The 17,460-nt window shown below is 44.3% G+C and overlaps 2 protein-coding genes across 2 annotated transcripts; both read right to left on the reverse strand.

Moving 5' to 3' along the window:
* Positions 1-313: 313 nt before the first annotated feature.
* On the reverse strand, positions 314-3,068 carry HOXC8 (homeobox C8). Its single transcript, XM_007443147.3, has 2 exons — positions 2,531-3,068; positions 314-838 (listed from the first exon to the last, which is right to left on the reverse strand). Exons 1-2 carry the CDS (start codon positions 2,964-2,966, stop codon positions 546-548), a joined length of 729 nt encoding a protein of 242 aa, XP_007443209.1. The 5' UTR covers positions 2,967-3,068; the 3' UTR covers positions 314-545.
* A 6,859-nt stretch (positions 3,069-9,927) lies between these two features.
* HOXC9 (homeobox C9) lies at positions 9,928-13,416 on the reverse strand. The gene is made up of 2 exons (XM_007443146.3): positions 12,727-13,416; positions 9,928-10,606 (listed from the first exon to the last, which is right to left on the reverse strand). The coding sequence occupies exons 1-2, from the start codon at positions 13,283-13,285 to the stop codon at positions 10,359-10,361; spliced, it is 807 nt and encodes a 268-aa protein (XP_007443208.1). The 5' UTR covers positions 13,286-13,416; the 3' UTR covers positions 9,928-10,358.
* Between the last annotated feature and the right edge of the window lie 4,044 nt (positions 13,417-17,460).

The following is a 17,460-nucleotide window of genomic DNA, read 5'->3' on the forward strand; positions in this document are numbered from 1 at the left end:
TGCTTTCCTTTAAAATTAAGATTAAACATAAATGACTGTCATGCTCTCTGTCCTCCCCACAACCCCCTTTAGAGCACTGGAGCCGGGGAGGGAGGCAGCAAGAGGCATTCGAAAGAAATATAGATGATGCACGTATTTGTTCTTAGAACAGGAAAAATTGAAAGGAGTTGGGGGTGGGGGTGATGCTGGTGCTACTGAGGTGGGGGGTTGGGGGTGATGCTGGTGCTACTGGGATGGGGGTTGGGGGTAAATGGTACTCAAAGAGCTAACACTGGGTTTCAATGTGGCTGCGATCAATCCAGTTCTATACTTATTTTATTGGAAGAAAAATTAGAGTGAATAATAAAATAAAGAAATATCCGCTGCTATGGGGGGCGGGAAGAGTAAGGGAAGTACTATGACAATAAAAAAAGGGGGGCTACAACTGTTTGACAGGTAGTTACTGTTGTGTGTGAGTCTCTCCATTCTATACCCTATAAAAGCGAATGACCGTCGTAAACATCTCGATTTATCATCTGCCATAAAACGAGGACTTCAAGGAGACGTCAGTCCTTGCTTTCTTCTTTTTCCTCATCTTCTTTTTCCTCTTCCTCGTTGGTTTCCTCCTCTGTCTTCTCCTCGTCCCTTGCTCCTGGTAGCTTATCCTTGTTGTTTTCTTTCTTCCATTTCATCCTCCGGTTCTGGAACCAGATCTTGACTTGTCTCTCTGTCAGTCCGAGGGCGTGAGAGACCTCAATGCGCCGCTTCCGTGTCAAATAGGGGTTGAAGAGGAATTCCTTCTCTAGCTCCAAGGTTTGATATCGGCTGTAAGTCTGCCTGCCACTGCGCCTTCCGGGAGCTGTGTGACACCAATAATAATAATAATAATAATAATAATAATAATAATAATAATAATAATAATAATACAAAATTAATATTAATAGCAACAACAAATATCATGTGTTAGACTTTCCTTCCTTCCTTCCTTCCTTCCTTCCTTCCTTCCTTCCTTCCTTCCTTCCTTCCTTCCTATTCTGTTTTTCTGTTTTTATCTCTCCTACAGGAAGCTCCTTCCTTCCTTCCTTCCTTCCTTCCTTCCTTCCTTCCTTCCTTCCTTCCTTCCTTCCTTCCTTCCTTCCTTCCTTCCTCCACCCCTTCCCTTCTCTCCAGACTCCTATTGCTCCGGTTGCATTTCGACGTGCACACGACAAGCCCTGTCTTCAAACAGAGCCACATTCCTAGCCAGACTCCCCGGGCAAGCTTGCGTCTTTCACTCCCCTCCATCGCCCCTTCGGTGTAGCAAACAAGGACTTTTCTGACTTTCTAGTACACAACGCAGCCTCCTCATTTCTCCATCTTTGCTGATCAAACCCCCAGGATAGGCGTTTCGCTCCCTCTTCCTTTTTGTTTTCCTGTTCTTCTGCTTGTCTGTGGGAGTGTCTTCCCAATGCATCCATATGCATGGCTGTGGCAACTGAGGCGTTGAAAATGCAATCGCAACGATTATAGATTACAGTCAAAATACTCGGCTCTGTGTGTATTGGCTCTCCATAATCTATGATATCAAATGCCGTACACGCTAGGATGTATTTACCCCATTCTTCTAAGTGCCCCACGAGAGGTTTGCTCAGAAGTCAAAACCCTCAATCACAACAATAACTTTTGATCTTTTATTCCACCCTACGCGTTTGATCCTAGATCTTTCTGGGCCCCGTTCTAGTAATCTTAACAAAACAACTGGGTTTTAAAGAAGCAGGGATATTTTGACTGCAGCTGTCCTTTAATTTCCCTCTTTGAAACAATCAAGACTCCATGTGTTTCAAATTAATAACCCTTCTAAATAACACGCTACAAAAGCGAAACTTGCCCTAGGTAAGTATTCTAGAATTCTGTGGTGCATCTGGGTGTAATTCTTACATCTAACAATATGTAGAGGAATTAGCAGTAGTACTAGAGATTACTCTAAAAATTCCTCCATAAATGAAATCTGAAATCGGAGCACCGTTGCCCTTCAAAGGTTTTAACTTTTAATTGCAAACCCCCTTCGAAATAGCCGCATGTTCTCAAGCAGTACCTTTTTTTGTAAAGCTCACCTTTTAGCCCAAGGCGTCAAGCGGTTAAGCAAAGCTATATGACATTTTAGAAAAAGCAGCGTATTATGAACATGCTAATAACCTCGTGGGAGCTGTTTCTTACTGCTCTCCTCGCGGCAAGCCATAAAAAAAAAGTTTTACTTTATTGTGATTTAAACCCAGAAATCACCTTCCTGGCTTTTTAAGACAACTGCAGCCCTTCTACTTTTTCACAAGAAAGCAACCCCCCTCCCCGCCATTGCCCAAACAGGAAGAAGAAGCAGGATTATAACCGACCCCTCTGTTTCTCTATCTGCCTTTCCCTGTCTCTTCAAAACACAGATGACACCCCCCCCTCCCCGCCTTTCCTTTCTTCCTTTCTTTCTTCTTTCCTTCTTTCTTTCTCTGCTTAAATAGGGAAGGAAAAAACAAAACAAAACCACGTTTAAGGAGGAAGGAGAGGAAAAAAAGGTCCTAACCGTGCGGTCTCATCCATGGGAACATGAGACTGGGAGAAGAATTTTGATTTAAATGCCCTTGTCCCTCGCTAGAGTTACTGTTGGAGGAGGATTTACAGTCAGGATATTGAACCACGGCCGTCTCTTGCTGGGCACCATAAAGCGACTGTCTTGGTAGGGCTTCGTATCCATAGAATTTAGACGCGTCTCCGTGGCACGCCAGGGCGCAGGGATTTTGCTGGTATCCAGAGTTCGAGATACTGGAGGTTCCGTGGTGAAAGAACTCCTGGACGTGGTGTGAAGGGTGTTGGAAGCTGGGAGCCGTGGTGCCCGGACCGTACACGAGCGCATGGCTTCTGCTCACACTTTGTGGAAATCTGCAGTCGTAGTAAGTTGGTTCCAGGGACTCGCCGCCTTTGTACTTGGAGAAAAGAGGATTTACAAAGTAGGAGCTCATGATAGCTCTTGCATGAAAAGAAAGAAAGAAGCCAACCTTAAAAAAAAAAGTCTTTAATTCTATAAGAGATCAGTGCTAAGGACTCTTGTTCTCCCCTCTCCCTGGACTCCGCAAAGTCCTGGTTAGTGGCTGCTGGTGTTTTTTTTTTTTTTTTTTTTTAATGCGCTCTCTCAAAGACGTTTCATAGTGCCTGAGTGGGTACGGCTGCTTATGGCTAACGCTCTTGACTTCTCTTATATCCGTCGATAGGTAGAGCTCTCTCTCAGTTTCTCTTACTTGTTCCCTTCCCCTTAACACCAGAGGCAAATTCCTCAAACTCCCGGTGGTGAGGCTCTCTCTCACACGCGATCTGGATTCATCAATCCACCCCGCCAAGACAGGCTGGAAAGAAACTGACACGGGGAAATCGCGGGGTTCGTGGCGAGGTGACGGGGAGGTGAAGGAAGCAGCCCTTCAGATGGAGGAAAGAGGGGGGAATCAGACACCCTCATATCGAGTGAATGGAACAGGGTTATGAAAGGTGCGCAGTAATCCCCTTAGGTGCTCGCTCGCCCGCTCGCTCGCTCGCTCTCTCCCTCGCTCCCCCCTCCCTGTGCTACGGAGCCTCTTCACTGATCTGAGCAAATACATGCGCGGCGAGGTCAATTTAGGTTACTTCAACAGGTAATAGGTGGAAAACTCCAACCCAGGTCATTTTTGCTGCGGGGAGTCGTAGCAGAAAGAAATCCCAGATAAACTGAGCAGGCCGTAGGACATGCTCAGGCAAGCCCCCCCCCTTCAAAATTCACCCCCTTTCCAATTCTAGGAATGGAAGTGTCTCTACTTAGGGAGGGGGCGAGTCAGAATCCAGGAGAGGGGTACAATTCCCTCTTTAGAGGAACAACGGCCACCAACAGGATTGGTTTTTCTCAGTTCATTACATACAAGTTTGGCCCCCCAAATAAAGAGGGCAGGGATGGTTATTTTTTCAGCATTTATTGGGGGACTGGGCTCCCCTCTGAAGTGGTCTTCAAGGCATCACTTGAAGGAAAGCAGAATATTGGGTCTATGGGAAATGTCTCGCCTGAGTAATGGAAAGAGCTGTGCAGTGGGAAAGGGGTACACACATTTGTAAAAAGGTACTCCTGGGGAGGGTGAAGCAGCTTGGGTAACAGAGGCCACGACTTACCTCCTCTCTGTTACCAAATGTTGGGGAATGGTTCACATATCTCATGCATGTGGTATGTTTCCCACATGTAGCCTTGCAAACCTCTCCCACACAACAGTTCCCCCTCCCATACTTTTTCCACTCCACAGTGACCATTGGCTGAAAGCATTCAGTTGGGAGATTTCCTTTTTTTATGGCTGCATTAAAGAGCTCAGGCCATTAAACAGAAGCATAAAAATCAGCAACCTTCTCTCTTTCTAAAGTTTGCAAATTAATATTTCCTGTGCTTTTTAAAGCCCTTCTTAAAAACGAAAAGGAAAAAAAAAATCAAAGCCACTTGAATAAACTAACTGTCCTCTAGGCCCTTTCATTAAACTCATCAGAGCAACCTTCCTTCTCTCCCTCCACCCTCAAAATCTTTATAGTGTTTCTCTTTTCTCCTTCTCTTCCCCCAGAAAATGGCAACAAAGTAAATTTCAGAAGGGAGGGGGGAGGAAATCGAAACTGTTAGGCAATGTGCAAAAGAGCAAAGCATGATGTGGAGTCAATCTATGGGCATGCTTCGTCCCTCACATTCTCTTTTCTTTTAGTTAATCAAAGAGCATTGGTTCTTAAATCCTTTGAAATCGGAGGATCAACTACCACACAATCTGTGGCTTGGTTGTATTTTTTCTCAAATCCCCCCCAGACACAAAAAGAGGAGGAGACTTAACTAAACCTTAGTCAACTATTCTTCAGTACAATAAATGGTCTGAATGATGCTAGAAACTGGGGTGAACTGGATCCCTGAACTTTTTCCTCCCACAAAGTACCAAGACTAGTTTGATTTTTCTTCTTTCCATCTTTATTTAGTCAGCACACTGTATCAAATATGACTGTAATAATAAAAGTCATCTACATTTATTTCTACACTGGAGGCAAGAAAAACCGACCAGATCTTATATAAGAGAATCCTGAAGCCAAACTCAGCAGCTCTGAAATAGCATAACACTTTTGGGGTTTTAGACTGGCAGATTAAAGCTCAGAGCCATCAATCAGAAAATTCACCAAAGCTGGAAAGCAATGCATTTATGAATTTTAAAATTTTGGAAGGGTTATCTTATTATTATTGTATTCAGTGTTGTGGTATGAATATATATGTTTAGTTCTTGTAATACATATGTTCTTGTGTACTATTATCAGGAAGTTCTGTGATGGTAGAAAGTTGGTCAATATGTATTTTTCACTCACTCAGTCATGCGGACTTTTATTTGATCTTTTTAAAAAAGGATTAACCTTAATAAACTAGGAAAAGAGGGGAGGGGATACAGTGTGCTTGTCTTACTAGGAGGCAGAGCTGTATGAGAGGGAATGCATAAAAAAGACAGAGAAGTACAAAAAACTTTTAATAAAATTCAACCAAAGCGTTGTTTTATTGTAAAGGCAGCATCATTTTATTTTTTAATGCTCATACAGAACATCAAGTTTATTTCTGCTGGGTTGTTAAAAAAGTGTATAAATATTGGTGAAATACAATATATAAACTACATAACCAAAAATGTAATATGCTGTCATTTTAAAAGATTGGACTAACTGGATTCTGTTGTGTGTGGGTCCTGATATAAAATGGAACTGCTCCCCTTCATTATTACACAGATCTGTATTTTGCCTTGGTTTAAATAAAGGTAAAGACATGAAGTCTATTTTGTGCAAAAGGTGTGTATATCTACTAGCCAAGGAAGTATAGAAGATGATTTTCTCATTGCATCATTCATGTGCCTGAAGGGTAGGGCAAGTGGGGCTGCGCGAACCCTCCTTTTTACATACACGACCCAGCGGTACGCCGTCAAACCCGGGCTTGTGCTCCAACCTAACTTTGACGTTGTTTTGCAAGTCATCGCCGACAGACACACGTTCTGCCCTGGTTCTGGGACTCGGCTTTTCCTGCAATCGTCCTGACAGGCCTTGAGGTAAGCCACGGCTCTGTAAATAAAGCGGCTACTCGCGTCTAAGATTGAGCAATAGCGCCATCTTGCGCCAGTTTTTCCCCAAGGCACGCGCCTGCGGAACTAGTCAAACGGGGTGGGGTGGGAAGAAGAGCCCCTTTCGGGCGGTCAAAAATAGAGAAAGATCTCCCAGCACCACCTTCTTTTTTCTCCACCCTTCTCTTCCTCCCCCCCCCCCCATTCCCAGTACTTGCATACTATTAGGTCCCAAAGGAAACAAAAGCCGTACAAAATCTGATTTTAAAGAAAATGGGGAAGAATTAGAACATCTGGCATTACTCGATCAACAACATATTCTGAAGGGTTTAACAAAAATTAGGTTTTGATTGTTTTAGGCGCGCGGGCACGCACACACAAGGGCGCAGTCTTCGCTCAGGTCTCTTCTGGCCCTTCTTACCCCCTGCCCCAACTAACCCCCTATTATCAGAACAATAACCCACACGCACACGCTCGCGCGCGGGCACACACTCACACCCTTACACCACTGCCCGAGCGAAATGCAGCCGCTTCCCTCACCTCTCCTGTCAACCTCACCCCCCTCCCCGGTTCACAACCTTTTCAAAAATAGGGCTTCCTCCTCTGCCAAGCGTTAGAAGAGGGGGGGGGACAGAAGGTGGGCGAGGGGGAGGGGGTGAAATGCGCGTCTGTTGTTCGTTGCTGGTAGACAAAACATTCCAATAATCCGGTTTCAAAGGGAAGAGCACCCCACCTTATTTAAACCATAAAACGATTAAGGCCAGACGTCTAGCCGGTTCCGTGGTCCTGTTTTGTACAATTCTATTCAGCATGGAGACAATCAAAGTTGTAAAGCTGGCATTTTTGGGCTGCGGAAATGTACCTCTGGGTTGCTTTCAAAGCTGCTGTATCCTGTCTTTTTTGTACCGACTACAAAAGGGTTCTGTTTGGGGTTTTGTTTTTGTTTTTAAGGGCAAGATGAGAGGCCCGCTTTTCTTTCTTTCTTTCTTTCTTTCTTTCTTTCTTTCTTTCTTTCTTTCTTTCTTTCTTTCTTTCTTTCTTTCTTTCTGTCTCTCTCTCTCTCTCTCTCTCTCTCTCTCCTTCCTCCTTCCTTCCTTCCACTCCTCTCTCGTTCCTCAAAACGTATCCCCATCCCACCCCCGCCCCCATAGAGCGTCCACACAAGCATCACCACCGAGAAGCTGAGAACCGGAGGGCTGTTACTGGGATTTTTAATTTAGAAACAAAAGAAAGCAAAAAGAATCTGCTGAGGCAAGGGGCAGGGTTGACCCGCGAGTGCAAGGTTGCTTGCTGCTCGAGTGCAATCCCGTTTAGTGAAGATGCTTGAAGATGCAGTCCTGATATGCATATTTACACCTTGAGTAAGTTATTCCCGAGTTACTTCTGGGAATATGTACACACACACACACACACATACAGAGATCCACACATACGTGCCTGCGGTTAAATTACATCTGTGTAAGGAGATGCCCTGCATTTTATGCGGAAAACTTGTACAGGAACTGACACTGTATTCCTCCATAAAACAAAGCAAGCTAGAAAGAAGGAGGGAGGGAGGGAGGAGGAGGAGGAGGAGGAGGGAGGGGGAGAGAGAGAACAACAGTCTTAGGGAAACAAAGGAAGCATAACTTACATTCTTTTCTTCTCCATTACCTCCAATGGGAGCTCAGCCCTGCTGAAGACTATTGGGTAAGGGGGGAGGAGGGGTGGGGAGAAAGAGAAAGGTGAAAGAGGCTGCATCTTTAGTCATCTTGAAAATGAGGTCTGGTGGAACTGGAAGGATCTTCAAGCATGGGGAAAGCTCCAAGTTAATAAAAGAGCCTCAGGGTGGGCACCAGTCTATCAGAGAGATGGGGAAGGAAGGAAGGAAGGAAGGAAGGAAGGAAGGAAGGAAGGAAGGAAGGAAGGAAGGAAGGAAGGAAGGAAGGAAGGAAGGAAGGAAGGAAGGAAGGAAGGAAGGATTTTAAAGACAGATATTCTTTTTTGTTTTATCTTTCCAAAAGCACTTTGGATACAGGGTTATAACTACTATTTGTTGATAGCTCATCACCGCCACCGCCACCATTCCTGCCTATTACAGCAGACAAAAGAAAAATGGGGGAGGGGGAATTACACGTATTTATTTATTCCACCTTTGGATGGGACTTTCCAACCCTTCCTGCCCTTCCGCATTGCTGGGTGCTCGGACCCTCTGGAAAAACTGCACAAGGCTAAGCTTTGCTCTTGGGCTTTTGTTGACTCGGATACCGTTCTTCTGCTCCCAAGTTCCACCTCTCCTGCCTTATGCAACCTAGATGATTGCAAACTTATTTTGTTGGAACGAAAAGGCAGACAAAACTTTACGAAGTAATTATTTGAGGACATCGGCGGGGCCAAGGCTTCCAGATATTTTTTAAAAAACATATTTATTTGTTTTTTGTTTCTATGGAGGCTTGGATCCGGCGGGCGAATCCCAAACCGCGGTTAGCCTTGATCTGTTTACTATTAGAAAAATGGAAACGGTATTTGGCTTCTTTCTTTAAAGGAAAGGAGCACTTGATAACAAGTTGTTGCGATGAAGCCTCTCGCCGACTGCTCCTTTTTTTTAATCCTTTGACTTTCATCAACCGGCCCTGGCAACAGGGAGACCTGCCTTTGTAGGAAAGATTTTAAAATGAACTATGGAGAATGAGAAGCCCTGGACTCCCAGCCATCACAGAGCTCCCGCCTCGCGCTGCCACCTTTCCCGCCGGCCTCGTGTCGCTTAAGTCGTTCCTTAACAGTGCAGCCCTCGGAGTTTTAACACTCTTAGATTCTCCTTCTGCCTGCCCGAGAAAGACCAGGAAAGCGCCTTGTCCTCAAAGCGGCTTTAAAAGGGGCCGAGGCGAGGCGAGGGGGCGCGGGGGCGGGGAACCTTCCGATCCGAATTCCACTCCCTTAGGCTTTATAACATTTTAAGCTTTTTATTATTATTTAGATGATACTCTCTCACTATTCAGTCCTAACACCTACCATTAGGAACACACCACCCCCCCTGCTCTTTTTTTTCTCCCCTGTGGTGGTGGTGGTACATTACGAACCTAATTCGTAATTGCTTGGGCCCCCAGGCGAGGCAGTAACAAGTTTTTGGCACTTCATTGATAATCCCAAGGCGTTCCAATAGAATTGTCTCTGAGCGATCACAAAAGTAAAGGACTATCTGCAAGCAAAACCGGACTAGAGCCCATATTTAATCTCGTACACATTCTTTGATTGCCCTGGGTCATAAATTAGTACAATTAATTACCCCAAATTAAAATGCAGAGCACCCTGCCGCCTTTTACCGAAACTTCTCTTTTTTATGAACCTGACATTAGACAGATATAGATATATCTAGAGAAAAAGACAGAGAAAGGGACAGGAGCTAAGAGGGAGGAAGAGAGAGAGAAAGAAAGATAGTAAATATTGGCAGCCGAAGGTCTGTTCTTTTCCTATCCTTACCAACTTCCTGAGAGCTGATATTCTATTCTTCTAAATATTTTCCGAAGGAAATCAGTGGTAATTAAATGGACATCTTTCCCCGGGATTGTTTCGTTAAGAATCCCAAACAAAATTCCCCCTGCTCTTTCCTCCTTTTACAACTTATTCAGGGGGAGGGTGTATTATTCCTCCATAGGAGTTTAAATTTTAAAAAAAGACACCTTGATTACCGACGTTTTTTTCCTCCTTTTTTTGCGTGACGTTAGGTATATATTTACAGAAAGCTGTTCTACTATAGCAAAACATAACAGCGTTACAGAACGGTTCTGTGACAATCAGAGAAGACACAAATAAGTACACCAGAAACGTTCGACACGATGACAGAAACATTGTTTTGAGCAATCACTCCCCCCACCATTTTTTTCCTTTCTCCTTCTTTCCCCCCTCCCCACTTTTTTTCTTTCCATTGTACAAAATATGCAACCACAACATCATAAAATAATTAAAAAAAATATCACTGGATAAATTTAACTTACAAAATAAAATACTAACCCAAAAATTCAAGTACTTTGTTGTTTTTCTGAAAAGAAAAAAAGTTTATTTTTAGTTGCAATTGGTAGGGATTTTTGTGTGTGTGTGTTTTTGCATTTGTAAAGAAAAGCACTCTTTATGTTCCTCTTTCTCTCTGCCTCTGTCTCTCTCATTTTTGTTCCAGAAAGGTTTGCCGTGTTTAACTACTTCTAAACAGTCATCAGAACATTAGGGGGGAAAAGTCAGGAACAATTTCTTTCTCAGGAAGAACCAGCGCCTTGATTTCTCCACTGACTTGAGGGACTGGGGCCAGTTTCACTGCTGCTCTTTATTATCGGTTTTCTCCTTATTCATTTTCTTCATTTTCATCCTCCTGTTCTGAAACCAGATTTTGACTTGGCGCTCCGTGAGATTAAGAACCCTGGCCACTTCATAACGGCGGTCCCGTGTAAGGTACATATTGAATAAAAACTCTTTCTCTAGTTCCAGCGTTTGATACTTCGTATAAGGACATCTTTTCTTTCTTGTAGAACGTGCATGAATCCAATTTGCAACAGGATTATCTGCAAAATAAAGATGGGGACATTTAATTTACTATTAATTGTCTATTTACCTACCAATCCCTATTTATTTATTTATTCATCCAGCCCATACCAAGGTCTGCATTTATAGATGGCAATACCTTCAACTAGGCATGTCCTAAATTCATATCCAGTTCTTGTAATTTTAGTACTTGTCTGAGGTCTCCTGTCTAAAGTCTCCTTAGACAAGTGAGCACTCCCTGCTCAAACCTGAAATGACCTTCAGGATTTTTAAGGGCACATGTATTCTTTTATAGGAACTGAGTGTGCACTGTGTTCATTAGTGTGTAAGCAGAGAGGCACTTAATAGTGAATTTAACTATTTCTGTTCTGCACCCTGTTCTGACAATTATTTTATTTCATTTAGTGACAACTGTCTCCCGCAAACTGTAATTCCAAAATAAAAATAGGGCAAAGAGGTTGTAATAGTAATAATAATAATAATAATAATAATAATAATAATAATCCCCTCAACTCCATTAAGGGTTATCCAAGAACACAATAATGAAAAGTCAAAATTCCCACCATTTCATAGGCCTATAAACTCTGTTTACAACCCTTGCTCTCCAGCTCTCTCTCTATAACTTCCCACTGATGGAGCTGCCAGCAATTTAAAAAGGAATATATATATATATATATATATATATATATATATATATATCCAGAGAGTGCCCCAGAATAAGCCTAGTGGTTGCAAAAAAAAAATCCCTTCCCCTTTCTGAGCACTGAGACACCATCTTCTGCAGAGCCTCTTTACAACTTTGTCAGGAGGAATTAGCTCATCTTTCAGACTAATTATTTCTGGGGTGAAATTTGAACGCAATGAATATGCTGTTGACACTGGGCTCTTGAAAAATCCTTTAGCCCATGATCTGTGTCTCTTTCCCTCTCTCCCTCTCGTTCTCTCCATATGTACTTTTACATGTATATCTGCCTGTGTGGCACAAATACAATTAAAATTATCTGGACCAAACCAGTATTTGACCAGCATGTGAGGCCTGAAAGGATTTCTACACACCTGGCATGGGAATATGTGTATAGAACACAAGGGGAGGGGAAGAGACCAGCTCTGTTTATCTCTAGATGGGCACAAAAATGCACACACATCTCTTCACAGGGCATGTGAATCAATAAACATGTGGGCATTCTTTCTTGGCACTAGGGTAATCTCAATTCCACCTTTTTTGCTTTCTGTGTCGAGGAAAAAACATTCTCCCTTGTTTAAATGGCAGATGTCCACTAGGAAATGAACATTTCACTGTGCAGAAGAATGATTACTTTAAAAAAAAAAAAGGCAAATGCACAAATCCCTTGGAGACCCTTTCTGCTGTTTTAACAGTGTTCAAGGTTATTTGTTCTTTTAGTCCCTTTACTAGTAAGTTATACTGTAGAATACTTTTTTCTTTTTAAAAAAGGGAGAGGGAGATAATGTGTCTTATTAACTGCCCTTTCAAACATTTGGACTTCTCCCCATCTGCTAAACTCTAATAGCGATTGCACTTTTCCTAATGCAATTATCTGATTTTTTTATCATCTTCCTTTATCTGCTGCCTCCCTCCCCTTGCCATCCCTAACTTTCCGATCCCCTTTCTGGCTGGATGCAAAAATCTGATGAACTGTTGTCTGGAGTGTGGGTTTTCTCTGAGGCTTTCTCACCAATCCCCCTGCTTTTCAATAGACATCAACATCCCAATATTCTTTCTCCTCCCACACACCCGTGGTTGCTTTTGCTAGACTTCTTCCTCGAAAAGTCAGAAGGACTAAACGCAAGGAAGAGGGGGCAACGCAGGTTATGGCTAGTTTATTCGCAAATAAAATAGCCAAAGTGCGAAGGAAAGCAAGCGAGAGAGGACGAGGGAACCATCGAGACCCGTAACAATAATAATGCTCGTTAAAAAAAAATCCCCTTCCTTCGCCCCCTGCCGCCCTCCTTTCCCAAATCACATAAACCAGCTTTCCCCAGGTTTGTCAGCCCCTGTAGCTGGAGATCCAAGGGAAGGACGCCAAGAATTCTAAACAGCAAGGTAATTTCTTTTTATTGAGCACTGTGCCAGGAGGCTGTAATGCCTTCCCGGTTGTAAACAAGAATGACTTCGACTTACTAGGGTCCAATTCGGTCTTTTCTTCTTTGTGTTTGTTGGAAGCGATGGCCTCAGATTCCGGAGAGGGTATAGTCTGCGGGGCTCTGTCCCTGAGATCTCCCGGGGATCCGTACATATAATCCGGATAACTACGTCCATCCACCGGTCCGCAGTCCCTGCGGCCGTGGAAGGCGTCGGGTTTAAGCCCGTAGTGCCGGCTGCTGGCTGGAAAACCTGGGAACGAGACCGCGCCGGAGATAGGCTCCAGCCAAGTGCGCATATACCGAGTGTCAGTTCCAATGTGTGGCTGGTGCGTGTACGGGTGGTAAACCACGGACGACTGGGAGTGCACGGGAGCCCACGAAGTGGTAAACACGGCCGGTTTGGGGGCAAAGCTGCAGGACGGAAAATCTGCACACTCCGGTACCAATCCTGACGGTCGGGCTGCGGCAGGATGAGAGCCCGTGGCTGGGAACCGGGACGCCAGCAAGTCGTCGCTCTCGTGGCTAATCAGAGAATCTACATAATAGTTGCTTATGGGACCCGAAGCCGACATTGTTCCCCCCTCTTTTACATTCATAAGATTATTGTATGAACTGTATGTGTACTTTTTATCTTCTCATAGAACAATCAGGGCAGGTAATTATTTTTTCAGCCTTTCCTAGCTCGCCATTGGCTCCGTGATCCCACGTGATTGTATTTACCCAAAATACAGTGTAGATCAATCCGCAGGTCTTTTTTTCCCCCCTCTTCCCTCTTTCTATTTTTTTTTTTTTAAATAACGCCTATGCGACTTGGGTTTTCATCAAACTCTTGAAATAATGCCGTTATTAGCAGCAGCGGTCGGATCTTACGTGCCGTAAGCTGAGAGGCGATTCGCTGGCTGGCAGGCTGGCAGGCTGGCTGGCGCGGCGACCTGGCTTTTCCATAGCCCTGCTGTTAATGAGGGTGTAAGGTATCTGGTGTAGCAAGGTAGCACAGGAACTATTTCTTGACGCAATTTGTCTCTGTCTACTCGTTCTGCTTCTACAGCTTGTATTCGATAATGGATACATTACATGGAAGATCTTTAAAAGGGGAGGTGGCCGATTGAAGGTCCTCACGGAGTGATCCTGCTAGTTTACAGCCTCTCCGGCACCGGCCCCTGAATTTTAATTATATTCATATATGTATATGTATATGTACACACACGTACATATAGACATATACACACTCATTTTTTTGCCAGATAAAACCATCTGTTTCTGGACAACGCACACACACGTGTAGGTATGGAGGGAGGGAGTGGGTGAACACACACACACACACACACACACATACACACACGCAGACACACAGACACTTTCTGGGAGGAAGAAGAAGATGACTTTGTAAACCCAGAGACTGGAAAATAGCAAGAACCCCCAAAAAGTGGCATTCATCTTCCTGAGAGGCTACATTATTCGGCAAGTAGTTGTAGATGTTTTTATGTCCTTCAATAAAAATTTTACGAGGATCATTTGATTGTTCATGAATGTGTCGTTCACTAAATAAAACTGTATGAGTAAGTTTCAGTTATAAGGCATAACTGGGAGTGAGGTAGCTTGTTTCTGAAACTGAAGACAGAAAGCTAGGGTGTGTTTGTTTAGAGCAATTTATTCTGTTTTCCTGAATGAATGTGTGTATCTGTGTTTGTGTGTGTTTGTGCGCGCATTAAAATGTCTTGAAACTTTCTGTTGACTAAATCGATTTGCAGAACTTCACTCGAATACACGTATGTGTGTGTGAGTGTGTGTGCGCATGCACGCGCGTGCGTGTGTGTTAAAAAAAAATAACCTTGGCTTGGTAGAGTAAGGTGATTGGTATAGTTTATTACCCTTAGTGGTCTGGAAGGGTGGCTTTGGTCTCTGGCTCTGGGAAAGAAATCTGCAAAAGGATGCCTCCCTCCCCACCACCATCACCAGCTCAAGAATAAGAACACAGCAAGAGCGGCAGCGGCAGCTACTACTAGCCTGTTTTTCCTTTCGTGGTTTTGTCAAGGAAGAATCAAGATTTCCAATATAATAACAGCAGAGGCGGCTCGGAAGCGAGGTACAATTGTAACCAAGCGGAGAGAAGGGGGTTGCAAGGCATAAGAAAAGTGAACGCTATAGGGGGGGGAGGAGAGAAAAGAGACATTCAGAGGGCAGAAAAAGAGAGGCGGGGGGGGGACGTGTGCCCCAGAGAGATGGAGTAACCACTAATGACACACTCGAGGCTGCGGGCTCAGGTCTTCTCTAGATACAGGAGCAGGCAATGGGCTTGTTTTCAGGCATCTTGCCGAAGAAATCTGCTGGTGCATTTGGGCAGGCGGAGAAAGTAGCAGGCACAGCCATATCCCTGAAGACCTCTCGGTTAATGCTTATTCACTGGTTATTGTCCTCCTCCCCCTCTTTCTTCTCCCTTCAAAAAGACTCTGGAAAAGTTGTTTGATTGAACTGATTAAAGATTCCTGAGTGCATATTAACTCAGGAGTCCTTGATCAGTGTGCCCCAGCCTGCCCTGGCGGGCGTAGTGAAACAGTATTTCATTCCATATGGAGCAGGGTTGAAATAGAAATAAGGTTTGGATGTGCTTATGCGCCCCCCTGGGTGTGCGTGTACGCGTGTGTCTGTGTGTCCAAGATTTGAAAACAGGCTTGCTGCAAATTCTGAACTAACCACCTTCTGTCCACAGTTCTCCTCCCGTTTTCAACCTTGCACTTTCTGGAAGAGAAATAGTCCTATAGGAACCTAATATGTCCTTTGGCCTGTCTGGAGTTCAGTTTGTCTGTCAATCAAAATTCTCCAATGACTTCATCTTTCCCCTCTGAATCTTGGGGGGAAAGTTAGTACCTTGGGCTGCTTTGATTATCTTTCCCCGAGGCTTTCCGTGGGTAGAAATATAGGGGCATGTGAGTGGGTGGGTGGAGGGATGAAAGGAAGGATATGAAACGTTGGAGGAGATGAAACGCTTTCTCTAGCTGCACTGAAGAAATATAATTTTCTTTGCAAAGAATCAATCTTCCAACAGATTGACAGACTGAATGGGTGAGGAGATCGCTTTCTTTCGCTTTTTTTCCTTTCCTCTTTCTCCCCCCCCCCCCCCCATATATACACCATCTATATAGAGGGCGGATAGAAAAGCATAACATTACACATAAAAAGGGTCTAGCATATGGATCCAAATCAAGAATAACAGATTATAAGTAGAGAAGGACGTGAACAAGTAAACGCCGGTGGTAACCTTAACAGAAGCCAGCAAGGTCATTAAAATATCCTTGGAAGAAGCATTTTGGAGTTGAAGCGCATACACCAGCCGAAACGTGAAAGGTGCCTCTTTTATTTACAAGCGATCCTTCTATCCTGAACACAAAAACAACAGCAATTTCCCCCAGGGCTGCAGGTTATCCTGGAGCAGTGATCCTGTAGGGCTCGTGCGAAGAACTCTGTTCAGAGGAGCAAGTGCCTCCTGGAAGTCGTGCTATGCCGAAACAAGACAATCAGAGAGACACAAGGAGGTTGTCTACAGATAAAATAAAATGAAAGACATGCCTTGCATCCAGAATATTAACTATCTATCTATCTATCTATCTATCTATCTATCTATCTATCTATCTATCTATCTATCTATCTATCTATCTATCATCTCACAATCCCTCATTCCTAACCAGGAGGTGCCACATGGGACCTTTGAAATGGACGCCTCTCTGGAAAGGGACAAGCTTTGAGTTAACCTTGTCAAAATGGTGTTTCATATTTTCGAATGCTCTTCTTTGGGGACAAGATTTTCCAGCTGCAGAAGTTGAACACACTGGCTACATTTCTGTACACTCTGGCCAGACTCTAAGTAACAAGCTAACTAGCTAACAAGACAAAATCTTACCCTAAGATAAAAGACAGTAAGTCCTTAAAAGAATGTGGCACGTCGAAGTTATTTTCTGTGTGAAAAGAAGAGAATAGTTTTTAAAGGGAGAAGAAAGGAAGGAAGGAAGAGTCGTTTTTAAAAGCTGCATTAAAAAAAAAAGAAGCAGATTGTCATCTGTGACGTGCATGGGAAAAAAGAGTAGAGTGTGACCCCGATTGGAGATTTTATTGATCTTCAATTTAAATATGACACTGAAGAATTATTTTCTAAGCGATTTCTGCCATTTTTGTCTAGGTAGGGGAAGCTGACATTTGGCGAGCAGCCAGCTACCTATATCCCCCTAGCGCACACTTGCACACCAGCCCACACCCACATGCACGGTTGCACAGTTCTTCTTGCGTCCCTCCTTTAGCCCACACACAGACACAGATGCACATCGATGTTATCTGGCTATAAATTGTGGGCATTCCGAATTCTGTGCTCCCCATTTCTTTCTTGGGCTCCTGAAAAAAGTTTCCCCTAATGTCAGAGGCGGGCTAAAAGTCTGAAACCTCGGTAGCCCCTCTCGGCCGCCGCCGCCGCCGCCAGCACCTTAGTCCTTCTCTTCTAGGAAAAGCACTGAAGGTCATGCAAGGGTCTTCCGTTTGTCTCTAGCAGCTCCCGGCCCGGTCTAGATGCCCACTCCAGGCCTGGGGGATCCGTGGGAGCAACCACAACGCCCGCCACGCGCGGGGCTCCCAGAATTCCTGAGCAGCCGCTGGATTCAGGCTAGGAAGCGGCGGCGGCGGCGAACCGGAGGAGCTCTACAGAAGTCGCCGGCTAACTCGTGTGCGAGCCTCTCCGAGAGGTTTGGCTGAACAAGCTCTGGAGCTAAAGCCGCCCCCCCCCGCA

This window comes from Python bivittatus, unplaced genomic scaffold (assembly GCF_059951505.1).
Source record: "Python bivittatus isolate LINGU-HERP-01145 unplaced genomic scaffold, Pbiv_v1 ctg000220_np1212, whole genome shotgun sequence".
In the NCBI taxonomy this organism is placed as follows: Eukaryota; Metazoa; Chordata; class Lepidosauria; order Squamata; family Pythonidae; genus Python; species Python bivittatus.